This window comes from Hevea brasiliensis, chromosome 5, assembly GCF_030052815.1.
Source record: "Hevea brasiliensis isolate MT/VB/25A 57/8 chromosome 5, ASM3005281v1, whole genome shotgun sequence".
Lineage (NCBI taxonomy): Eukaryota > Viridiplantae > Streptophyta > Magnoliopsida > Malpighiales > Euphorbiaceae > Hevea > Hevea brasiliensis.
Genome location: NC_079497.1, coordinates 105,737,374 through 105,764,221, shown reverse-complemented (window position 1 = coordinate 105,764,221; position 26,848 = coordinate 105,737,374). Strand labels below are relative to the sequence as shown.

The following is a 26,848-nucleotide window of genomic DNA, read 5'->3' as shown; positions in this document are numbered from 1 at the left end:
AGGACATTAAGCTGCCTCTAAAAAATAGTGTTTGGTGCCTTGAATTGCCAAATTACTGTCAAAGATGGTCAATTACAGCTTTTAGCATCTGGCTTCCCCACAGGAAGGATATTGAAATTATTTGAAATTATTCTATGCATATAACTAATACACCTTCTTAGAATGGAAAGCAAATAATTGTTAGATCCTTCTCATTAGCATGAATGTCGGTTTGTCAGTATTTTTTTTTTTCATATTAAAGTATATATACTCATTTAATTAATAATTTATTTATTATTAAAATAATGATAAATCTTACAATATAATGAATCCTATTATAGAATATAATTTTCTGAATTGTGATCAATTAAGCTTTATACATTTGGCGATGTAAGAATTTTTCAGTCTGTGAGCTTAATGGCTCAGGCTGCAACTGCATGAAACAATAATCATTTCTCACAAAATTTTAAGGGTGAGGAAGGAAACTGACAATCCAAGCTATATAGCATTAGATGATAGAATATTAATGACTCTGGGATTCATCGATTTAAGATGCTGCATATATTAATTAATAAAATTGTCATGAATAGTGAAAATGTGTAAATTAAAAAATATAAAATAAATAAATAAATAAATAAAATATTAATATTTATATCCTTCATTCTTTTTATATAAAATTAGATCTATAAATTCATCGTCTTTTATTATTAATAAAATAATTATTAATTATAAATTAAAATATATTTACTATTTAATTTAATTATACTCAAAGAATTTTAGTTACGCGACTGTTTATAATAAATATATTAATTAATTTTTTTTATTTTTTTTATCGTGATTTAATATATTTATTATTTTAATTATATTATATACTATAAAGATGCCTTTAACCACAATGGATAATAATTTAATTTTTTTTAGACTATACCCTATTTAAGCATTAGATTAAAATATTTTTTATTTCATAAAATTCAATAAATAAAGGCCCTTATCAATAGGTAAAGTCACTCTTTAACTATTAGCAAAATCTTTTTTTTGATAATGAAAGGAAGCCATTTTCCATGACTGAATCCGTGTAACCTTTTCACTATATAAATAATATTACTTTTATTATATTCTAATTAGAATTTCCACTGAATAGGTTTTTATCCTATTCAGACTTTCTTAATACATATAAGTGCCTCTCCATCTTAAATATGTGATCTTCACCCATAACTCTCTCTCTCTCTCTCTCTCTCTCTCTCTCTCTCTCTCTCTCTGCCATAAATATGTGATCTTCCCCATAATTACTTTTAAAGAATTATTAACTACATGTTTTTCAGATGCATCTTAATTATTTGTATCATTAATGATGCTCTAACATATTCATATGGACATGCAATGCAAGATTTTTTGTTTATTAAATAATTTTAAAAAATTCAAATTTTGAAAAATTAAAACACTTTCTAGTGACCACATAATAACAAGCACTAAAATTTATTAAGAGTTGAACTAAAATACACTCAAATTTGGTTAAAAAAAATATTACAAAAGTTATGATTTCTTGAAAGCAAAACGAACACTTAAAAAAAAAAAAAAAAAAAAAAAAGAGTCATATTTTGATATTTAATATTTAATCTTTATGACAGAAGACAGTGTAGCTGCAAGATTAAGACATACCACGTGGCAGCAGCCCATTGCCCCTCTCAAATTTCATGGGCCACTAAAATAAATCTAACTGATACACACCCTCTCTCCAGAGAGCATGAGAGGGTCCTGGAACTGTTAACGATGGCTGGGGTTTCTACTTCTTGCTTAACTCTCTCTTCCAGAAGGTAATACCCTCTTCTTTCCTTTTGATATTGTTCACCATTTTAAGAAACGTTTCAAACGTGACTGCCTTTTCTTTTCTTTCTTTTTTTCCCTTCCAATTCTTTGTGGTTTCTGAGAAAGTGAATTTTTCATTCTTTAAGAAAATTGTTATCAAAATTAGGTAATAAATGGGAAAATGTGAAATATGAGTTCATACCGAAAATGGGTTGGTTTATTTTGATTGCGTTGTTATTTGCTATAAATATATGTGCACATTTCAGAGAAATGTGTTATGTATTCATAGTTATTAAAGGCTCAAGACGCGCTAAGGCGTCTTGGAGCCTATTCGTCTTGCGCCTGAGCTAGGGGAAAAAAAAAAAAAGAATATTATAAAACTTCAAATAATATAAAACTAAAAATAATAATAATAAATAAGCGTTCAAGTACTAAATTATTAAAACTTTAATAATCTTTTAGTCTTTCCTAACCGAAGTTAAGAAATTATAAGGTAACTATATCTTCTTTCATCTTTTTTTACTCCTTCATCCTCTTAATATTCATCTTTAAAATCAATATTTTCATAATTTTCCTCACCTTTAATAACTAAAAGAGTATTAACTTTTTTTTTTTGAAAAAGATAATGAATGGTAGCGTTGAAAATTAAAATATGAGAGGTTTGTAATGCTAAGTATGTTAGTTTGATGAGATTTTGGTGACTAGTTATCACCAACGATACTCGCCGAATATAGAAATAAAAAAAGCGCGTCTTTGTAGTCTTGTGCTTAGAACAAGGCGCACGCCTAGGCGTATAAGGCGAGGGCCTGGTGAATGTTGCCCGCCTTTCTCTTGTAGAGGCGCTAGGACTGGAGCTGGTGAGCCTGGAGGCTGAGGCGCGCCTGAGATGCGCCTTTAATAACTATGTATGTATTGGATTCTAATTCTAGTGGTTCCTTTGGAATAACATAAAAAACAATAATTCCATTTTCCTCATTAATCCTAAGTTAATCATTCTCATCAATTCTTTTTTTTCCCCTTAATCCCAAGTTAATCATCCCATATTGTTTTTTTTTTTTTTTTATGTCTTCTTGTGTTCCTTTTTAAGAATCTGATGTTGAAAACTGGATAAAATTTTGAGCTTTATTACTGTTATTCTTTGGTTATCAACGTATATGAAACATTGAAACTCAACTTGTTGCCAAATGGTTAAATTGGTTTTATACTTTCAGTTCCTAGATTTTAAGTTCCCCACCACAGAAATACATAGGATTTGATTTTTCCCTCAAGAACCAAACGAGGCATGGGCTTTCAAATCCTTTGTTGGTCCATAAATGTTGTTGATAAGGTTATTCCAATATTTTTGGTAACAACTCTAGTTACATGAAAAAAGATCTTGCATTCAACATCAATAAAAGTGAAATTAGATAGCTGTGAAAATGGGAATAAGGCATTGGATGTGCTTTCAGCAAGTTCCGGACTCATCATGCGAGAAACATCCCAGGGAAAACTAATTGTTGGAGAAAGCTTGGAATTAGAGCTGAAGTGAATTATGTGAATGCAGAAGAAGCAAAGAAACTCGTAGCAGCTGAAGGATATGTTGTACTGGATGTGCGGGACATAACTCAATATGAACGAGCTCATATAAAATCATGTTATCACGTGCCTCTTTTCATTGAAAACCAAGACAATGATTTGGGTAATTCCTCTTCCTTTTTATCTGCATTTTTCCATGATTGTTCTTGTTTATGCATCCCCTAAATGTAATTTTGAGCAGGCACTATCATAAAAAGGACTGTGCACAACAATTTTTCGGGTTTGTTCTTTGGATTGCCATTTACGAAGCCCAATCCTGAATTTGTAGAATCTGTAAAGGGCCAGTTTTCACCTGACAGTAAACTGTTACTTGTATGCCAGGAAGGGTTAAGGTTAGTTATTTATTTACCTCTGATTTTACCTGACTGTTTTTCCAATTTGATATCTTGAGAAAGTCTAATATTAATGAGTAACTTAAGAGGCTAATCCATGGAAATATTAGTTTCATGTACTTGAATATTTCCACATATTTAGGATGCCATTTTGAGGGACTACGAAATTCAGAACAGTAATGATATACTCAAGTAGAACTTTTGTTCTTGGTTTCTTTCTGTGTAGCATCTAAATTTATTGCCGGTTCTAGCAGAATGTGATTAGAAGTGTTGAAATTCTTAGCCCAAGATTAGTATGTGCTAGAATGTAAGTTGATCTCCCTTAAAAAAATGTTCAAAGTGCAGATTATGATGCATTTTCTTGAAAAAGTAATGATAAAGTAGAAACATTTGATGCACGTGGGAGCTTGATTTGCAGAAATTAAATGTTTGAAATTCAAGTTTACACAATGTAGCAAGATGGCTTGAATTCCACAGACAAGGTGAAAAAGAGTAGAGTTGTTTGTTGAGTGTCTTTATCATGGTTGTAGCATGTAAAGTGGGGTCTGATCAGTGACTCAGATGATCTTCCCTGCTATTATGACCTTAGCACATCCTATCTACAATCGTAGAGTTTTGGTTTTTGGATTGTATTCGTTTTATTTCCTTATTTACCCAAATTATCTTATATAAAATCCTTTTACCTTGGCTTTGAGACCACTTGACAGGAATGTGTTTACTTTCAATGTATCTAGGTCTACAGCAGCAGCCAATAAATTAGAGCAAGCTGGTTTCCAAAACATAGCATGCATAACATCAGGGCTTCAATCTGTGAAACCAGGTTAAATTTTCCTTTTTTCCAAACCTCTTTTTTTAATATATATACAAGTTTTGAAGGAAGGAAAAGTAAGAGAAGCAAAAGGGTTTTGTTTCTGCAGGAACATTTGATTCTGAAGGCTCCACAGAGTTACAAAATGCTGGCAAAGCTGGTTTGATCACTATTCAAGGGAAGATATCAGCTGTACTTGGAACAGTACTTATCTGTAAGCCCTTCAACACGTTGGTAGAGCTTGCATGATGAAGTAGTTTAACTATTTAAATGATTTCTCATTTCTTATATCAATGTGTATAGGTGCATATTTATTCATCACCTTCTTCCCAGAGCAGGCAGAGAAGCTGTTTCAACTGGCCCCAGCTAGTTAAATCCCACGTTTGTGCATTTGTTATGGTTGAAAATACATAGGTGCTCAAAAACTACCTTCGTAAGATCCGAACTAGAGAGGAGAGAGAGGGAGGGATGTTTGTGGCAATCTGTAAGCAATCATATGCAGATTTTACTCTTCATTTGAGTACATCAAATTTCTTTATGCAATCAGATTGTTTAATTATAGACACTTATTTATCAAAAACAGCTTTATTCGTATGGTTTTATAATGCAAAATGGCTCGAGTATTCATTGCAAGTTTTGCAATGAATCAAACTAACCAAATGGCTCAGGATACATGTTAAAACCGTACAAACTAGCCACCTGAACAAGTGATCAATGAGTCTTATACAAGAACTACAAGAGGAGCTTATTTATCATTGCGTTGCATTACACTTCATTAGCCTACTAAAGATGCTCTATTACACCCAGATTTCCATAATCTTATGAGATACCAAAAAGAAAATTCCACTTTAATTCATCCCCACTATATATATATATATATGCCAGAGAATGACAATGTCGACAGCTAACCGATAGACAAAACTTGAAAGGTGAACTAAAAAAATCCAGCATTTAAATTTTAGAATGGAGACTAAAAAGGAATGAATTAAAAAAAAAGGGAAAAATTCACAAGATTGCAAACCTAAGTAAATAAATATTACAGCAAGATTTTTCCTTGGACAAAAAAAATATTACAATGAGATTAGCGTAATCAATGTATTCTGTGCACCACTGTCATCGGACAAATGTGTTCGATTCCAAAGTACAAAGGGATGATTCTCAGCTGCCTCTACTACTGATAAAATTGGAGCTGCAACAGAAAAAGTACCAGAAAGCTGCCTTCTGTTACCAACTTTGGTTATGCGATACATTCATTATTCAACATCAATCACCTTGAAGGCAGTAAAGCTGACGTATATTGCCTGAAGCTGTATGAAACCAAACAACTAGTTAGCTAGTTTATCAAATTCTGTAACAAAATAAAGTGAAGGGGGTTGTGTTACAGTTTATCCACGAAGTTCTGATGGATGTTTGTTCAGATTTGGTTAGTAGGATGTAACACACAAACCAGTGCAATTTAGATGTATAATCCAAGTTACTGACAGCACTCAAAACAACCTCAGCCCCAGGGTAAATCCTCAATTACTCCTCATTTACTGCTTTTGTTTAAACACCTTAAACTGAACTCTGAAACTAAATGCAAAACTAATTCAAATGAAAAAAGAGTAAAGGAACTTCTGAATAAAGCCACCATCATCAAAAACCTTGAAGATGCACACAGCACAAAATAGGCATAGAACTTAATATGATGATGTCATTCAAAAAGGTTAAGAACTAATCATGCTTAAAATAGGAATCTCCTCCTAAGATAATGAAAATTACCATATAACCAGTCCTTGAATAGTAGATGGAGTGCGCAAGATATTTCACGCTTCCGATTTTCTTCAAGAGGAGCTTCCCTCAATAATTGCTTTATCTCCCACAAATTCTTTTGCTGGTTAAAAAAGTAAACCCAATAAAAAATGAATTTAACAATAAATAAATAAATAAACAAATTGAAAAGCACCATTGGCAACACAAATGAGCAGTACATACATTTCTCTGCTGAGATGACATGTAAGCTTCTGGTAATGGAAAAGGGTTATCTTTTGTTGACCCAGGAGATCCACTGCCAAACCAGTTTGGAATCTGTACACCAAGAAATAAAGAACATGTGTTATGCATGAAATAAAAGTCCAAGAAGCGATAGAAAGCAAGTCTGATAATAATTACCCTCTCCAAGAAACATATAATAACAAAGAATTATGATGGAGAAAAAGAAAGTAGCAAGAATCAGTTCAAAAGATATAGATGATATTCATTATACATGCAGGAGCTCAAGTTAAGAATAGAGACAGTTCAAGCAAAAAAACATAATAAAATGAATACAAAAATTCTTAATTATCAGAAAATTAGCATAAGTAGATAAAAAAAATACCAGAAAATTTGTGAATTGATCAGGGTCCAGGCGCGTAGCTGACTCAGCTTGAACATCAGAGACACCTGCAGGATGAGATAATGAATCGTGCGGGTCGATCACTCCCAAGGCCAAGGGATCATCCCATCTGTTAATAGTTGTCTCAATGCCCACTTTAGCCATGTGCTCCTCCAACTCTGAGTAATATGTATTGTAAGGTGCCACCTGATTGAAACATAGAAGGATTTCTATACATATTATTTTTCATTAGTACTTGAAAAGGAGAAAGGATATCCAATTACAAAAAAGTAAATTGCTTCATCATATGCAAAATCAGTCCATTAATAAATTTAAACAAACAATACAAAAACAAGTAAACAACATTCTGCATATTCTCATGACTATAATCAAAGAGTTCAGCATTTCCCTTTCATATTCAAAATTTTCCAAGAAAATCACAATAGAAAGAACATTTGTATTGTAGGTGTTTCTTAAGCCTAGCAGAAAAATTGTGAGCATATGGACTTCCTGATAAAAATCAATTACTTAATATGATATTTCCACAGTCAAAGCCATGTTTACATCAAATTGGCCAATCAACATAGAATTATAATCATCTACAAAATCTAACAAGAAAAAATATGAACCAGCATGCCATTAAATTGAGAATTAAAAATGAGACACACTACCTTTAGTGATGATGACACTTCAAGGAACTATGTAAAAGCAAAAGCATTGGGCAAATTGAACATGCATGCAAAAGATTCATACAGATTCAAACTTGATTTTATAGAAGAGCAAGAGTTAATCTCTCTCTCTCTCTCTCTCTCTCTCTCTCTCCTTTGGGTTGGGGTGAGGTGAAGTGGGGAGCAGAGCAAAATCAGAATGAAGCAGAAAAAATTATTGTTCTAGAATGGCCGTTCCTCTTTAATTCTCATTGAACTATGACTGCTTGTAACATAATTACATTAAAAAAATAGTTTTTTCTCTTTTAAGGAACCTACAAATTCACAGATATTGGCACAAGGGAAACAGTACAGGTAGGTCTTACCTGAGCCTAGTCCCTAAACCTTACTCCTAGTTCTTGGGTCAAAATGAAGAACTGGAATTTTAGCAATCTTCGTAACAGTGTATACAAGTAAGATCAATATGTTTGAAACTAAGTCTGACGATGAACCACCTAGACAGTGCCACTGCATTTTACAGACCAGTATATCCGAAACCAAAGATTACAGACCAGTATATCCGAAACCAAAGAGCTAAGTAATTAAATTAATCAACGAAACAACATAGAGGTTCTGTTAGAAATAAAATTTTATGTTCAAATCAGATATGAAAGACAAACACATGCAACATTCTCAAGGAAATTTTCTCATTATAATCATTAATTGGGATAATTCAGTGGCAATGGCTGTTGACACAGTAACACAAAACAGTCAACAGGGAGTGACAAACTAACCTGCAGCTTATGGTTATCACCAACCATGAGTGGTTTCTGGTTTACTCCCAGAAAGAACACACATTCACGACAATTAGCAATACAGACCCGTTTTGCTGCGGTAATCACATGAACTCGCTCACAATGTTCAATCCTTGCAGCCTACAAAAAACATCAAAAGCATAGAAGAGATGTTTCAGTTTCCCCACCCATTTTTTATCCAGAACATGAGATAAGATAGGAAATTACACAATAAAGTCACAAAGTTTCAAGTTGGATAGACATTCAAACTAACTAGATATTGAAAATTATCCACCTTAAAACAGCACCACAATTGAATTGATGAATTCATAAAGAAAGCTCAAAGCATTTATTGGCAAGTGCAAGGAAGATATTCAGAATCTACAATCTTAATTCAGAATCTACAATCTTAATTAAGAACCTAGAACCATGGTTTCAATTCGCGGTCGAGGATAATAGAAACAAGCCTATAAAGGCCATAACGTAACGGTAACAGTCTAGCGTTACGCAAATTTTTTTGAAAAATTTGCAAAGTTTATAAAATGACTATATATTGATCGATAAAAATAAAATTAAAATACACAATTATATAATAAGCACAAAAACATCAAATAAACCTATACATCGGGTAAACTAACCCTTCAGACTATAAACTTAACAACAAATCTAACATCAACAATAATTTTTTCTAACAAATATGCCAAAAAAAAAAAAAAGCAAATAACACCCTTTTGCAAGAAGTAGCTTTGTAGAACAGAGTGGAATTGATAATCTTAGAACCTGTTTGGCATTGCTGTTGAAACCGTGTTAAAGATCAGATCTGAATTAATCTCTGAAATAGAGATTAAAGCAGAATATTAGAAGATTGGGTGAGAAGAGAATAGAGATTGGATGAGAAGAGAGTAGAAAAATATTGAAGAAGAGAGAAAATATTTCTGTTATTGATTCTTGAATGAATGAATACAGGAAAAGACTTCCCTTTTATACAAGAGAAGTGTAACTGCTTGTACACAAAGTAGTGTAACTGCCTCTAACAAACAGCAGAAAAGTCAATTACTAAAGTATCTTTTCCCTCCAAAAATCTCAGCTATCCAACTCTCACTACTTATTACTATTCTTCTTCCTCTTCCTATAATATGTAACAATACCCCCCCCCCCCCCCCAACAGTATCTTCTTGTCCCCAAGAAGATTGAAACTCAGGAAATTGAGAAAGAATAAAGGTTTGATCCTCCCAGGTGGCTTCTTCTTCAGGTAAATTCATCCACTTGATAAGTCCTTGAAGAACTTGTTGATCATGCCTGGTAATTATTCTAATCTGCAAAACTTTGAGTCACTATCTATCATGGAAAAGAGGTAGATCTGAACAATCACGATTGTCGCCAACCTTTTTCTTTAATAACGAAACATGGAACACAGGATGTACAGTGGAATTAGGGGTAGTTTGTAGCCACAGTACCAACTTTAGCTTACACCTGAAAAGGCCGTAATACCTGAAGTTTTCCTTAAGGCTATAGAACTCGCTTGTAGGGTTGTAATTTAAGATACACCCAATCCCCACTTCAAAAATTCTTTCACACCTCTTTTTATTAGCATATTGCTTCATTCTAGCTAGCAAGTTATCTCTAATAATTTGAGACATATGCTGTCTATCTTGCACAAAATCAGTCAAGCATTCTCAATAGGCAAAAAAGTCAATGGAGCTGGCTTGTAACCATATAAAGCTTCAAATGGAGACAGTTTCAAGGCACTATGATAGCTAGTGTTATACCACCATTCAGCTAAAGGAAGCCATTTAACACATGAATGAGGTGCTTGATAACAAAGACACCTCAAATACCCTTCCATACTCTGATTTAATCTCTCAGATTGGCCATCTGATTGAGGGTGATAGGCTGTACTATAAGCAAGCTTAGTCCCCATCATTTTAAACAAATCTTTCCAGAATAAACTTGTAAAAATCTTGTCTCTATCAGTGATAATAGAAACAGGAAGGCCATGGAGCTTAAAAATAGTATCTAAAAACAATTTAGCAACAGTTGAGGCTGTGAAAGGATGTTGTAATGGAATGAAGTGCCCATACTTTGTAAATCTGCAAATCACCACCAGAATAGTATCCTTGCCTTGAGATTTTGGTAGTTGCTCCACAAAATCCATTGTAACATGCTGCCATGCCTGAGTTGGAATAGGTAAAGGTTGTAAAAGCCCTGGAGAGGCACATGTTTCTGTTTTACACCGAGCACAAGTATCACAGCTTTTAATCCAGTCCACCACTGATTTCAACATACAAAATGTCTCAACCTCACAAAAGTAGCATTAATTCCAGAATGACCACCTAGATGAGAATTATGGTAAAGAACTAACAAATGCTCTCTCAAATTACCATTGCTGCCCACATACAACCTATCCTTATGGAATAGCAATCCATTTTTATAGGAATAACCAGGGTGGCCTTGCTCATCTATTGACAAATGAGAGATGAATTCAGCAGCTTTGACATCCCCTTCATAGCTATGAATCAATTGTGCCATCCAAGTAGGCTGCAATGAAGAGTGTAAAGCATAAAGTTGTTCATCCACAACAGGTTTCCTTGATAAGGCATCAGCAACTTTGTTTTCAACCCCCTTTCTGTATATAATTTTATATTGCAGCCCCAATAATTTTGAAACACCCTTCAATTGCAAATTAGTGTGCAACCTTTGCTCCAATAAATGTTTGATACTCTCATGGTCAGTCTTAATAAAGAATGGTCCTTGCTCTAGGTAATGTCTCCATTTAGAGACAGCAAAGGTAATGGCTAGCTCTCTCTCATGTGCTTTAGTTCTTGGACCAAAAGCCTTAGAGATAAAGGCTATAGGATGTCCATTCTGTTGTAAAACTGCCCCCATACCTGTCCCACTAGCATCAGTTTCAACAATGAAAGGTTTATTGAAATCTGGAAGTGCTAGAAATGGAGCTTGAGACATGGCTATTCTGAGATGATCAAATGCTCTTTGAGCTGTCTCACCCCACTGAAAAGCATCTTTCTTAAGCATGTCAGTGAGTGGTTTCTTGATAATACCATAGTATTGAACAAATTTTCTGTAATACTTAATCCCAAAAACTCCTCAACTCTTTAAGTTGGTATTGGCCAAGACAAAACAGCTTTAATCTTGGTAGGGTCTGTTGCTACCCCTTCCCCTGATATAAGATGGCCTAAATCCTCACTGTCAGCCTTGCCAAATGAACATGTACTTAGTTTTGCAAACAATTGTTTTCTTTGCAAAACTTGAAAGACTAATTTCAAATGGTGTAAATGTTGTTCCCAAGATGAGCTATAGATCAAAATATCATCAAAAAACACTAATATAAACTTCCTCAAATAAGGCTGGAAGATGTGGTTCATGAGTGCTTGAAATGTTGCAGGGGCATTTGTTAGCCCAAAGGGCATGACAGTAAATTCATAATGCCCATGATGTGTTCTAAAAGCTGTTTTGTGAATATCAGAAGGATTCATCCTAATCTGATGGTATCCAGCTTTTAAATCAATCTTAGAAAAAATTGAAGCACCATGAAGCTCATCTAGAAGATCATCTATAATAGGAATTGGGAACTTGTCTTTAATAGTAAGATCATTCAACTTCCTGTAGTCAATGCAAAATCTCCAAGAGCCATCTTTCTTCTTGACAAGTAGTACTGGAGAAGAATATGGACTGGTGCTAGGTTGAATGACCTCATTTTGTAACATTTCATCCACAAGTTTCTCTATTAAAATGTGGGTACCTATAAGGCCTGATATTGACAGGTAATGCTGAAGGTACCAAGGGAATTGAATGGTTGTGACTTCTGAAAGGTGGCAGACCTTTTGGATCCTCAAAAATCCCATGATACTCATCCAATAATGACTGCAATTCAACTGAATAAGGATTTGAGGGTGCTGCAGTACCTTGAAATGCAACAGAATTACTTGAGAATGCTGCAGTATTTGGAATTACTGAAGAATGTGACTTAGAAACTTGTATGCAAAACAAGGGAGTTTGAAAATCCTTCCCCTGCTTGTGTAAAAGCTGTTGACAACTCATACAATTCAGTAGCTTAGAGTGAGAACCCAAATCACCAATTGACTTCCCATCCTTCTTAAAACTGATTTTTGAATTCTGAAAATCAAACAGAATGAGATTACATGTTTTCATCCAGTCAACTCCCAAAATCATATCAAAACTTCCCATTTCCAACAACCTCAAGTCAAAATTGAAAGAGTATTGTTGAATCTTCCAGCTAAATGCAGGGCACACACTATTGCTTGCAATTTTTCTGCCATCTGCTACTGTAACAGATATTGCAGGGACTTTCACCAATGGGATCTTTAATTCACTTGCTACTTTGGCATCCAAAAAACTGTGAGTACTACCACTGTCTACAAGAATCAATAGCTCCCTATTTTGATGCCTTCCAATGACCCTTATAGTTTCAGCTCCTTGAATTCCCTCAATAGCATGGACTGACAGAGTTGCTGCCTCTGCACTATCAGGTATATCCCCTTCCATTACATCATGCCATTCCTCCTCTCCTTCCTCTAGTCCTTGCAATTGAAAAACTTCTCCTTCTTTTTCAGACATTTGCAAGGACATTAATGTTTTTTGCTTGCATTGATGGCAAATATTTTTCCACATTTAAAGCAAGGTTTGGATGGAGTTAGAAGCATTGGTAAAATTGGGTTTAATAGCTGGTTGGTTGTGAGAAGATTGACTAGTGGTAGGTAAAGTTTTGATTTTGATTGGTGAAATTAGGCTGTTTCAAATGGAAATTTTGGTCTGCATTAGGTGGTTTAGGGGCATAAGGATATTGTTGAGAATTTTGAACAGTTCTGTGAGTAGTAGGTAATGAAGATAGAGAGTTATTAGGTCTGTAATTGCTTTGGTAAGGTCTGGAATAGGCATTAGGTTTTCTGGTATTATTCAAAAGTCGCTCTTGCAATCTTGTGTTTCAATAGCTTAAGTAAAGAGTTGTTGGTTTGAACATTTTGACCATAGGTCGAATATCATCCTCAATCCACTTACAAAGTCGACAGAAAATAGGTTTCTCCTAAATGAGGCATTTCCCTTTCCAATCTAATTCTAATGTCTTCAAATTTGTCCTGATACTCCTCAAGAGTACCTTCTTGTCTCATTCTCATAAATTCTTCAATTATATCCCCCAATCCTTCATCTCCAAATCTACCACACAACTCCTTTTCAAAATCTTCCCAAGAATGTCCTCCATTCCCTTAATCCAGTTATGGTACCACGAATCAGCCCTATCCACCAAAAATAAACTTGCTATTCCCACCTTTTGATCCTTAGGAATATCATACACTTCAAAGTATTTAATACATTTCCTAAGCCAAACCCGAGGTTATTTACCATCAAAAGTAATCAACTTAACTTTGGGCAAAAATCTGGACATACCTTCAACTTCAGTTGTAGATCCAGCACTATTAGCCCCTCTACGACCTGTAGTAATGTTCTCCCTTGGCACAGGAAGTATTCCCCTTCCTCCAAGAGTAGCCATAGAAGTACCAGCCTCCTCATTGCCTCCATGCTGGTTTCCTTTGGCCTTCTTAGTCAAATTTGCACCAAACAAGGATCGGAACTCCTCCAGGATAATTTTCCTGGTATCAATTGCAGATTGCTTGATTTCCTCCCTCAATTCTATTGCAGATTGCTTGATTTCCCCACGCAATTCCTCCTTATTTTTCTTAAAATCCTCCTGTAAAACCCTAACTTGTTCCTCCAACTCTGAAACCCTAGATTCTTGAGTAACTGTTCCAGATCTAGTCATCTTGCGACACTTCAGATCTGAAATTGGCTGGTTCCCTCACGCTACAAGCTCTGATACCAAATTGTTAAAGATCAGATCTGAATTAATCTCTGAAATAGAGATTAAAGCAGAATATTAGAAGATTGGGTGAGAAGACAATAGAGATTGGATGAGAAGAGAGTAGAAAAATATTGAAGAAGAGAGAAAATATTTCTGTTATTGATTCTTGAATGAATGAATACAGGAAAAGACTTCCCTTTTATACAAGAGAAGTGTAACTGCTTGTACACAAAGTAGTGTAACTGCCTCTAACAAACAGCAGAAAAGTCAATTACTAAAGTATCTTTTCCCTCCAAAAATCTCAGCTATCCAACTCTCACTACTTATTACTATTCTTCTTCCTCTTCCTATAATATGTAACAAACCGCTATTGAGAAAATCACTTTTTTAGATATACTAGTTAGAGAGTATTAAAAAATAATTAAAAATTAAATTTAATAAATTTTAGCCACAAGAACACTAAAATAACAAAACAGTTTTTTTCAAACTGCTTTTTTCAACAGCATCTAAAATGGTGCTTTTATTCAAAAAAGCAGTTTTGGACCTCCAAACGTAATGCCAAACAATCACTTAGATTAGTAGACAATAAGGGAGAGATTTTGTAGAAGAAAAGAGAAAGTTGAGTGAAAATGAGAGAATATGGAAGATATATAGCTGATGCAGAGAAGAATATGCAAACAAAGAAAAGAGAATCCAAAAACACTATTTTCATGGGAATGTGATTGCAGCAGAGTTCAAAATTGGTGTAACAGCTGTTACACCTGGAACTAAAAATTTGCCTGTAAATAACTGTATCGCATATCGGGCCCTTCCGAAACTTGTAAATAACGGCCGTTATATTACGTAACGCTGTTATTTGAAACCGTGCCTAGAACTGGCTATAGGAGAACTAAACTCAAAAAAACAAAAGTTGCATAAAAACACCACATGTGAACTGGCAAAGTGTTACCTAATAAACTGCCCACACACTTGCTGATAAAAATAGAGTCAAATTGATAATAATTTCATAATCTGATTAAGAAAAAGAAGACAATTACACAGCGGATGAGAAAATAATAAACAACTTTCACTGAAAATAGTTGTCAAACAAGAGCATGCAGCATATTCCAGGCACTTCACCAGCAGTTCCTTGCAGGACCAGACCTCTGATATCTTTGATTAATGTGCTTAAAAAGCAAATCTAATTGCATCAAATACATAAAGGAATCAAGTTAAGCTAAAAGACTCTAAGAAAAATGCAGAGTGCTACATCCTTCAATGAACAGTGCAAAGATGCCCGGAGACATAAGAAAAATGGAGCAACAAAGCCAAAAAATCAGTTGGTAAGACAGTTGTGCCATTAATTCCTCACTTATCAATTGACCATATTTCTTTCCAAATGCTTGAAAGCAATTTCATCTACAGTGAAACAATGCTGTTTGATAGGAAAAGGGGGTTTGGGGTGGCACTTTGTTTTGTGGTGGGAGGGGAGGAACGGATGGGCACAAAAATTTTTCTCCTTAATTATAACTCAGTTAACATATCTCATTCTTGGTCCCCAGTCCCCGTTGTCCTCTCTCCCAAAAAATTAGAGACAAACAACAATCTGTTAAATTTCTACTTGCTAAAACAAAAAAAGTTGTCCAGCATATGACATATCTGCATGCTATATATCATTCAAAAAGAGGATTAAATGGATGAGATATCAATAAGTGATCCAAACACCCAACAGTCACAAAAACCAACGCTTTTGTTATTACCTTGCCTACAGCTCCAAGAACTATTGTAGTGTCAGAGCATCCATAGACGGTGGCATATCTCAAGGGTGCCAAGATGTAAATGACAGAATCATGGCAATTCAAAACCTGCAACCATAAGCCACTGTCAAAGTAGCTGGAAAAGCACAACAATGTAGAAAGAAACATCAAAGCTAATAAAATAAGATATCAGCACTTGGATAGAAAAATCCTTTTTTTAAGAAAATGGATAAATCAACCAAGAAAATAAAATGTTAAGTAAATAATTAAAAAAAATTGAGTTGCTATTTCCTTTGGATGAGACAGTTGGCACTGCCTGGCCTGGCTCCAATCTGGACACATGTTCACACCCAAAGTTCTTTAGCTAGTAGTAATTACCACATCCTTAAAAATAAAATCCACCAAAATTTATATGCAACCTATGTTTGAACATAAGATTTGAAATGTTTACAGACCCAAGGGTTAACCTACCAAGCATTTTCAAATTCCCCATGCTTCTATGTTGAGCAATTTGCATCAATCTTTATTAGCACAAACACAACTTTCTATGTTACACATTTCTGTGTCACACCATCCCCAACTGCATTACAGGATGTCTTGAATAAAAGTCAAGTCATCAAGAATTCAAATTATGGTAGTTGCTCTCTCTCTATCTCTCTCTCTCTCTCTCTCTCTCTTTTGGTTGGGTTGGGAAGAAAAGGAGGAGACGTATAAGTTATATAGAGTTTTTTATTGAAAAACTATGCAGCAAGTATTGAAACTGGCGTCCAGCATCCACAGTAGGTTGAGTAATTATTGAATTGGATCGATTATAATTCACAATTCGAAAAAAAGGTTCAGCATCAAGCAAGATAAAGTTGTTGTTTTAGCAAGAAGTCTTGAAATCATGGTCACTAAGGCTAGAATGATTAGGCCATTGACAACTTTTGGTGGCATCAACAAGGGGTTATTCTTGAAACAACTTCAGATTGCTTCAAAATTGCGACATAGAACAAGAATAGATTCTGATTTGATTTTCATATTTCACAAATTCAAAAAAGAAGTTCAGGACCAAGCAGCCCAAAACAAGTTACCATTAGTGAACAGTGCTCAAAATCAGGGTTAAAGACACAGGCTAGAATCATTAGACCATTAACCTTGTTGGCATCAACCAGGTATATTATCAAAATGAACTTGACAATTGAATGACATTGCTGCAAATTTGCACCATAGACTCCAGCTTCCACATCCTCCTCAACTAAAGAGAAAAGAGGACAGCTGGTTGTATCTACATATTTAGCAACCAAATTCTAACATAGAAAAAAAAATTCTGTGCCTGTCACACCCTAAAATTTTCTCAGCATAACTAAAGCATAAAACCAAGACTGGTGATGGATTACAATGGGCATAAACGAAAACAGAATCTAATGTGATGAACCTGATATAAACTAAAGAGCACTCATAACACTCTTTCTAATTTGATGACTACTAACTGTTTGGACAGCACTAGCCGTTTGACTAAAATAAAATCCTTCAGAAATGATTAACTAATGTGACATCAGGAAGTTACAACATAACCTGCACTTATAAGAGAGTAGCACCTTCAAATACCAGAGGTTCAGAGACCACCATTGAAAAGAAATTAGCACTTTATTAAAGGAGGCCCGAATAGTATCAAGAGTACCGTGCAATCACTTGCAAACAAGTGCCAACGTGTACTCTAGCAGATTTGGACACAACTAGTCTAATAACAGTAGAATAAAAACAACCCATCCAAGTGCCATTGGACTGCTACCCTAATGGTTGAATGCCTACCTCATAGTGCAAGACATGAAGAGCTAAAACCCAGATTTCTGCTGCCCTTTAATACTAATAGCAATAACAAACCATCCTGGCATCCTTTACAAGTGAACCAATCCCTAATTTAAAATACCTTACAGCTACATAAGACAGTCCTGGAGCTTTCCTCAAGATGCGAAACAAAGCCCTAGAATGCATTGACAGACTCTGGCAAGTTAAAATTGAGCTGACATCACATAGACTCTTGAACAGAATTATTTCTTTCCAATTACATTATCAGTGACTTCAACTTATTGCAAGAAAAACAGTAAGCTTCTCTCCAGCTTCACCTTTTTAAAAACCATACTTATAACAAATTTGCCAAGCATTTCAAGTACAGCCCGTAAAGTATACAGATAAAAGTTGCTTCATTTCACTATGCACAGACAGAATACATATACCAACTTACCAAGTCCAACTTAAACATGGAAAAATATGCACCAAAGCGACCAATCAAAAGAACTCAAGACAGTGCAATTAATATCACATTTTTATATTTGTTACAATTGATGCCCAATTCCAAGTTCAAACTTCGAACATTAACATGACAGATTTCAAACACTGCACAGATTCGCACAAACTTTCAGATCACAATCTTCTGAAGTGAAAGTATAGCCCAAAAAGCATAGCCGCTCAGGATTTTCCAACTTGAAAGTACATGCAGAACATTCTATGAACTTTGGGGATTTAAGAAAAATACTTTGATAAACATCTTATTTCTATGTGACAATTATATCTCATGGTGGATTTAGATTCAGTTTTTTAGCTTTCAATTGTTTTTTAAGATTTAAAACTTTAGCCAAATTAGCCAATCATGGCTCCTGATTCCACATATTTAACAGCCCAAATTATTAAAAATAGAATCAGCCATATATAAATTCTAATATCTAAAAGTAGCATTTTAGGAATCACAAGCTTTGCATTAATGATATATAACTCATCTTAAGCACAATATTTATTTCATTAGTTTAGTAACCAAGGGCAAAGAAAAAAATGTATTTCAAAACTAACCTTTACAGAAGAACCTTTAAGATCCGATGCTTGCTTTACATATGAAGATTTAGAGATCCCCTCAATAAAACTTGATCCCCTAGCACTTGGTGAGGTCTTGATTGAACTTGTACAGGCATCAGCCATGGTAACATCCTGATCAGAGACACTGGATGGCCCATTTTCTTTTGCAGAAATTCTTTCAGTGATATGCTCCAAAGCAGAGGCTATATTCTGTGAAATCCAATCATGAACTTGTGCAGCAGGAACAGGAACAGCAGGCATGTCGGGATCTGAATTGGCAAAAAATGGAGCAGCTTGACTTAATGAAACTCCTTCAGATCCCTTCTCACCAAATTGAATCAGAAACCCAAGGTGCTCAAAACCTTCCATGGTCAAAACCTAAGACAGTATGGTTAACCTTACAAGTTAAGAACAAGCTGAAGAAGATATCAATAAGCATAAAATAAATTTCAGAAGCAACAAGAAACACAAGAACTAAAATTTTGACATAAAGCTTCAAAAGCCGAAAGCCATTAGAAAATTTCTCAAAACATATTTATGTTAGGAAACACAGTATTTAAGACACAGGTTTGCATTGAAAGAAAGTTGGCATATCCAAGAAATTGGAAAACCAGTAAAATGCAAATGCACTCTGCACAAGAATGAAGAGGGCATGGAGGATTTTAGCATATCATATCTTTATAATTATGAAAACCAAACGTGAAATAGCTCCAAATGTATGCAAAGCCACAATCTTCAAAGAGAAAGGAATTGGCAAATGAAATATTACATTTGATAATTTGATCAAACAAATGAAGTTGCCCAAAAAAATTTCGACTACCAGGAGTTCTTGAACAATAATTCAGTTTGAAAATCCAAAATGAAAACATCAGTTACTTTCTAAGCAAACATTTTCACATGCTTGGCACCAAAAATGTGCCCCACTATCCAATGCAAACCTTTTCCAAAGAGGTTTTGATTATTTTATATAAACAGAATAAAGCAAGGTCTACATTTGGAACCACAGACTTTGTGAAGTCCACTCAGCGTTTTGAAATTTCTAACCAACTAAAAGGAAAGTTGTTCAAAACCCAACTCAACTAAGCCTTAATCAGTTAAATACAATATATATACCAAAAATTAGGAACTTTATTGCAGATCTCCATTTTAATTATTTGCAGAAGCATACCACTTCTCTGTTCCAGGAGTCAGGACTAAGTGAAAAAGAATGTTGGAGAAAAGGAGCTTCTGCAAGCAACTTCCTCTTTCCACTAGCATACACTCTAAGCAAAGGTTTTACCAAAATCATCCATAAAAATATGCACAGTAAGAGTATTTGAAAAGTAACTGCAGCTTGATACCAAACACATTCTTTAAAAAATTTCTCCATTGCTCCAATCATCAAAAGTTTGAGGAAAAACTTACAAAAATAATAATACAGAAAATACAGAGCAACCCAGAAATACAAATAAATAGAAGAAGCACTACTGTTATCTCCAGTTGTAGTTTATTTACATTACTAAGAAGAGTAAATTTAACCAAAACCACAGAAAGAAATTAATTCACAAACCAGAGACTCTTCGCCTTCTCCTTCCACAGGCTCCGCCAAAAGAGAGAGAATGTTAGCCATGTGCTTTTGTAGATAGGATAACTGATGAGCCTCTTCATCAGCCTGTGATGGCATGAACCGGCGGCTGTTGCTGCGCACAAGCTGCAAAGTAGTGAACCACTAAGTTTAAGTAACATTCTATGTAACTTAATTGCTCAAATAAAAATTTATGACAATGACTATTACAATAAACCATGAAATGTTAACCCAATCTTGAAAATTCATTGAAGAATGATGTGCATCTTAACACAGCAAACAAAACAAAAACAAAATGCTATTTTTTATGGTTGGCCTTATAGAAATTTATCTGTGAATAAAACAAATAAGGGAAAACAAATGAATGAACGATTACATATTAGTACGTCAAGCCATTGCAAATATATTAAAACCTATACAATGTAACAGAAATATGGACACTAGGAAGGTCCACTCACAAGATATGAAATTTCATTATAATCAAGTTAAACACAAGATAGCAAACTGCGACTCCTCTAAATTATATTTCTAAAACAAAACTCATTATCCTATTCCCCTGAGCGAAAAAATGATAACTTGCTTAAATCACCAGAATAATTTAATCTATATGCACCTTTTATCAGTTGCCAATAGGTGTTATGCAATGCACTGATTCTTTCCAAAATATCACAAATTACACTGCATTTCTTATGTTAGTTTCAACAACTCTGGCAATCAACCAAGTACCAACAATTATGCAACCCACTATTTCCACCACCGTTTTACACAAATTGCTGCGAATTGCTTCTAAAAATAAAGTAATCAATTCATTTTAACAGCATTTGTAATCCATCGTACAGATAATAAACCAAACCAATATTACTATACCCCATCAGAAAATGTCTCAATGTTATCACTAAGGAGGACAGAACAGACACAATTGTCATCAACATTATATGATACTGATAATTAAGCTAATCAACCCATGAAAAAAAATATATTATGCAAACAAACGATCACAATTAAGTGGCAACAAAAACACATTGAATTGTTATCTCATTCCCAAAAAAAAAAAACAAGCCTAATATGAACAAACCCTGATTCAATTTGGTACAAGTCCAAATCAAAAAATATCAATTAAGACACCAAGTCACATAATTAACACCCAAAATGGCGAAATTTTCACAAATTAGCCAACAGAAGACGAAAATTAAAAGCCAAAAAAAAAAATACCTGAAGCGGTGATAAGGCCGACAAGTACCCATCGAAAGCTGAGGTGGAGGGCCAGACATCGGCCACGGCAGCAGAGTCCTTATGTGTCCTGGGCAACAACTTCTTATACGATTGTATATACAAAAATAATATCAGATCATGCAAATCCGCCCCAACGGAATCAATCTCTCCGGGTTCGGCCTTGACAAGCGGGTCAGCCTCGGAGTGGAGAACAGAGGCGAGAGTGTCGAGAACGAGCCTAGCATGGTCGACGGAGATCTGAACGGTGTCAGCAAGGGTGGCATAATCAACACGGGGATGGGAAACGAGTTTCTGCCTAAGTTGGATGAGCGTTTGAGTCGGGTCAGGGAAGATGAGCTTGGGGATTGGGAGGAGACCATGCTCGAAAGGCTCACGGCGAGGGTGGATAAGGGAATTGGGATTGAGGTGCGGGTTTGGATTGGGTTCGGCGGCCGACGTGGATGGTGGCTCAGTAGAGTCCGTCATGACTCAGAGAAAGGGAAAGCGTTTTTTGAGAGAAAAAAAATGAGAGCTTTCTGTTTTTGCAGATCTTTGGGGAACAATGAGTGGCGTTTTTGAGAGAGAGAGAGAGAGAGAGAGAGAGAGAGAGAGGAGGGGAGTGAGGACTGAGGAGGAATTATTAGGTGGGGGTAGCTGCATGGGATTGACCACGTGGTGGAATTTGATTGGGTACTATCGTTGAACAAAGGGAAATTCCATTTTGAAACGTTTTAAGTTAGTTATGCCGCTCTAGTGAAAAATCACCGTTGATTCACTATAACAAATATTAGCGGTAAAAATTTACAACAACGTTAATGTTATTGTTTATAAAATTAATATATAACAATAAATGAATACATATAAAAGAAAATATAATAAAAATTATTATTACCATTAAAATTTTTTATAATAATAATTGTTGCTGATAATAATAAAATTTTTATGATAATATAGTAATATAAAATAATTTATATATTACAGTTATAAACTTTTAGTAGTATATTTTGTGTTTGTCAGTAAAAAATTTTGCTAATAAATCTAATATTTCTTATAGTAATTATGGAAAATTTTTTTATTTAATTATTTTAATATGATGTATCTAATATAAATGTATTTTATATAAAAATGAAATCAATGAATATTAAATTAAATATTTATATTAAAATATATACATAGTCTTGAAGTATATAATAAACTCTTAAATTTAAATACAAATATTTAATTTAATAATATTTTTATAGAAAGTTTAGCTTATAATAGTTGCTATCTTTTTTTAAAAATATTTGGTTAATCATTAAAAATTTCTGAAATTTATATTTAAGAATTAATACTTTCGGTAGCTTCAAAATGTGTATTTTTAGTTTTTATACTAACAAAATAAAAAAAATTAAATAAATAAAGTTTGAGAATTTAAAATATTTTATGAAAATAATTTGAATTAAAATGCTAGAAATAAATAAAGTATTATTTAAATCAAATTACTAGATATTAAAATATAATTATAACGACCTGAATTTTTTTAAAATAATTTTACTATTATTCTAATAATTTTATTGGTGATATAATTATAATTTAAATATCTCATTTATAAATATCAATTTTTTCCATTCTTAACATAAATTTTAAATCTTGGTTTAATTATTGGATAGAACTAATTATATGGGGCAAACATTATTTTACTATTAGATTTTATACTTTGTATTATTATTATTATTATTATTATTATTATTATTATTATTATTATTATTATTATTATTATTATTACATGACTAATGATCATAAAGTAAGGAATGAAATTTTAATAATTATATTATTATAAGTTGTGGTTATGTTTCAAATTTATTATTATTATTATTATTATTATTATTATTATTACATGACTAATGATCATAAAGTAAGAAATGAAATTTTAATAATTATATTATTATAAGTTGTGGTTATATTTCAAATTTATTAAAAGGTATAAAATATAGATTTTGTTATTTTAAATTTTAATTAATTGAGATATTATATAAGTTGACATTAGTTTATTAAAAAAAATTAAATTTGCATTCAAAGCAACCAATTAGGTTACATGAAACTTCCCCTCTCGTCCCTCACATCCCTTTTCCCCTGAACCCTTCTTCCTCCCATTTCTTCATGAACACGGACCAACCTTCAAGCCCCATCAATGGTGGAGCACTCCAGCAAGACTAGTGAATGTCGTCAGCCCCCAGAAACCAGCAATTTGACAATGGCAGAAGCAAGAGAGTATGGGTAGCTCTTGGCCTCGGGTCGAATTGCAAAAGAAAGGTCAAATCTTCTCCAACTGCCATGGTCACGGTCGGCAGCCTTTAACCTTGAGACCTTTGGAGCTGAGTTCCCCATAGTACCAGCTTCATTTCTCGACTAGTAGCATCTTCGATAGTAGCTAGAATCACACAATTTGAGGTAGGAAGGAGATGGGTATCAAGCAGCTTTCTAGTGAGATTCTGGCAAATCTGACTGTCGAATCGGTGATCTAAGAGCATCACTGAACTCAGTGCGGCGAAACTTTTGAGATGGAACCAACTCAGTTTCGATTGGACACTATTTGAAAAAGGCGATCATTAGACGACATAGATTGTTCAATGAAATTTTTGATCTTTTTCTATTCCCATAAATTAAAAATAATTATATAATAATTATTAATAATTTATAGGCTTTGTTTAGGTGCAATTAAATAGGCAATAGCTCACTAACACTCAAGACTGAGTTTTCGGCTCGGTCTATACGCCCTATAAACCGGCTCGGAAGGTAGTTGTGTTTACAATCATTTCTAGTGTTTTTAGATATTCTAGACGCGTTCTAGATAATAGAATTCACAAAAGTAATCTCGAACTCAAGTTATGTGATTTTTATCTAAGATTAAGCTAGCTAATTAATTTGTAAAATATTTCTGGCATGTTAAAAATAATTGAAATAAATTGTATGGACTTTAAAATGATGTAAAGAACCCCCAAGAATATTTTTGAAATTTTTGAAAAGTATTTGATCATTAATTGGACAATAGTGAAATATAGAGACATGAACTAGATATGGAGAGTTTGACCTAGATTAGGTTTCTTGTAGGCCCCGGATAGGTGTAGTGTTTGTTGTTATGGGCCTAAGGCCCTGAGTGTTGCATTTTGACAAGTTTTCTTGCAGCAAATTAGGTCTAGTTATTTTGTTTGTGATTGCCGCCCTGAGGATAATTTGGAGTTTGGTGTGTTATTTGTATATGGTATATATGAATATAGATTGAATGGGTAATTGCGACTTGAGCTAGTTCGTTGGAACCCGGTCCTTATGGATATGGAAAGTCAGGGTGAAGCGCGACTTTGAGTTAATTTCACTGGTCTTCGCACTTGGATTTAAGCAAAAGTCCGGCTTAAGTTAAGCTCGCTAGTGGGATTTGGATTGAGAGAGTTGTATAGGAGATCAGCTCTCATATTTATGCATTGATGTGATACACTAGTGCATGATTAGCTCCAAATTATCTTTTCGTACGAATGTTGAGTGAATTGTTTGTTATATGTATTGGATGTGCATTTCATGGTAGATTTACACTAGTTATAGGTAGTTATAGAAATTTCATTTGTAATAAAGATCTAAATTCACTGAGTCGAACGCTCTCTCTTATTTAAAATATTTTTCCCAGGTTATAGGAGGAGCATTTTTTCCTCCAGAGTCTAACCTATATTTTCCTTTGCAAGTTGTGGTGATGTTAGCAGTTTTATTATATTTAATTATTTATTTATTTTATTTTATTCTTAAAACTCCATTGTGACACTAATAAATAATGTATTATTTGGATATGAGAAATGGTGTTTAATGAATGAAATGTGTTGGATATTATAATTGAACTAGGCTCTTTATATTGTTGTACTATGTTTGGGTTGAGTTAAACTCCCCAAATTTGAGAAATAATATTTTATATTATTTTATTTTTGTGTGTTGAGCCTTGACTTTGGGTCTGGTTATGGGTTAGTGAACAATAAGGCTTACTACGGTCTTCAGGAGCTTTAAGTTGGCCTAATACCTTGTGCCAATCCAGCTTGTGGAATCAGGTCATGACAACTATGGTATCAGAGCTTAGGCTCTAGATTAATAGGAAAGTGTACCTAAATTCTGTTTCATCTTCTTTAGTAATTCTTTGTTTCTAAATTTCACGATATTCATCGAGTAGTATAAGAGTGATTTGGTTTAGTGTCATGATTTTTGTAGAGTATATGGTGATGTAAATTTGAGCTAACAGACGTATTGAGATTTATCATAGGGATACGTACTCCAAGGAGTGCTGTGTTTATATTAGAATGGGGCCAAGAGGCATGCCTATCTAGTGCAAGGCATAAATACATAAAGGTAAGTTATAGTAATAGTTACCCTAAATAGGGGTAAGGATACCACTGCTGGCAGTTGTTAGTGGATTGACCAGTCAGGACAAGTTTATGGTTCTAGTAGAGTGTCTTATCAGGACACGATTTTCCACATGGGTTATATAGAAGTGCATGAGGTTGGAGATGATAGTCTATTAGAACGTACCACAGTAATCTATGTAATGCTCTCCTTGTCTATTCTGTAAGCTGCAGATTATAAGATTGACAGGAGATTATTGTGTATAGCTGCGTACATCCCTATGGTGTTCCATGATGAGGATAGTAGACAACTTTTGTTTTGGTACAGTGGCACCATTACAAAATTATGTTTCTATAGAGGAGTTTGAAACTCCTAGTTAAGGGGTTTAAAACTCTTGAGCTAGAATATCAAAGATCACAATTGGGTGGTAACTAGAGTCAGTGACTCGGGTACCCTACGTGGGCTACAGATATATCACGAATTGTCATGGGATTAGAGGTTTAGTATAGTTACAGTGTTAGGATGGCACCTACTAAATGAGATCAATTGGTCTTTAGTATGGGATCTTGGATAATTTTGGCATTATGATGAACATTTTACCTAAAGTTTAGTGAGAATAGTATATTCTTTGTGTGACAACAAGGTACAAAGTACAACCTTGCTGCCTAAAGGAGACTAGAGTCTAGGAATAATGTTCATAGCCTGTGAAATGACGTTTTAAGGAGTTTGTAGTATGATAAAAGAGAATATAGCCTAACATGGTTATGGTAATGTGGCAGATGTTATACCTTTTTTGCAGTTAGTTGTGCTACAGGGTATGGCCTTACCTTTTCAGGAGAGACAGAAGGTTACTACTAGTGTTGGTGACTTATGGAATAACGTCTCAGATAGGACTGTATGTTGTAATAGAGAGTTATTAGTTCAGGTACCCTAAAGAGGGCATAAGTCCCACCATAAGAATCATAAATGATAAGATCTTGATGTATGTCAAGCTTGTTAGTTTATGATCGGTTTAGGT

The 26,848-nt window shown here is 34.1% G+C and overlaps 2 protein-coding genes across 3 annotated transcripts; one reads left to right on the top strand and one right to left on the bottom strand.

Moving 5' to 3' along the window:
* Positions 1-1,687: 1,687 nt before the first annotated feature.
* LOC110636781 (rhodanese-like domain-containing protein 9, chloroplastic) lies at positions 1,688-5,065 on the top strand. Its single transcript, XM_021786620.2, has 6 exons — positions 1,688-1,793; positions 3,234-3,463; positions 3,542-3,692; positions 4,427-4,512; positions 4,610-4,714; positions 4,804-5,065. The coding sequence occupies exons 1-6, from the start codon at positions 1,750-1,752 to the stop codon at positions 4,872-4,874; spliced, it is 687 nt and encodes a 228-aa protein (XP_021642312.2). The 5' UTR covers positions 1,688-1,749; the 3' UTR covers positions 4,875-5,065.
* Positions 5,066-5,464: 399 nt separating this feature from the next.
* On the bottom strand, positions 5,465-22,060 carry LOC110636780 (uncharacterized). 2 transcript variants are annotated; one of them, XM_021786619.2, is made up of 9 exons: positions 21,475-22,058; positions 20,248-20,388; positions 18,696-19,076; positions 15,870-15,974; positions 8,295-8,435; positions 6,857-7,060; positions 6,475-6,567; positions 6,262-6,373; positions 5,465-5,807 (listed from the first exon to the last, which is right to left on the bottom strand). In XM_021786619.2, the coding sequence occupies exons 1-9, from the start codon at positions 21,958-21,960 to the stop codon at positions 5,764-5,766; spliced, it is 1,707 nt and encodes a 568-aa protein (XP_021642311.2). In that variant the 5' UTR covers positions 21,961-22,058; the 3' UTR covers positions 5,465-5,763. The 2 variants fall into 2 exon arrangements, 1 of the variants encoding a protein (XP_021642311.2); XR_002491401.2 differs by lacking the exons at positions 5,465-5,807; positions 6,262-6,373 and having other exon boundaries at positions 6,857-7,083; positions 21,475-22,060.
* Between the last annotated feature and the right edge of the window lie 4,788 nt (positions 22,061-26,848).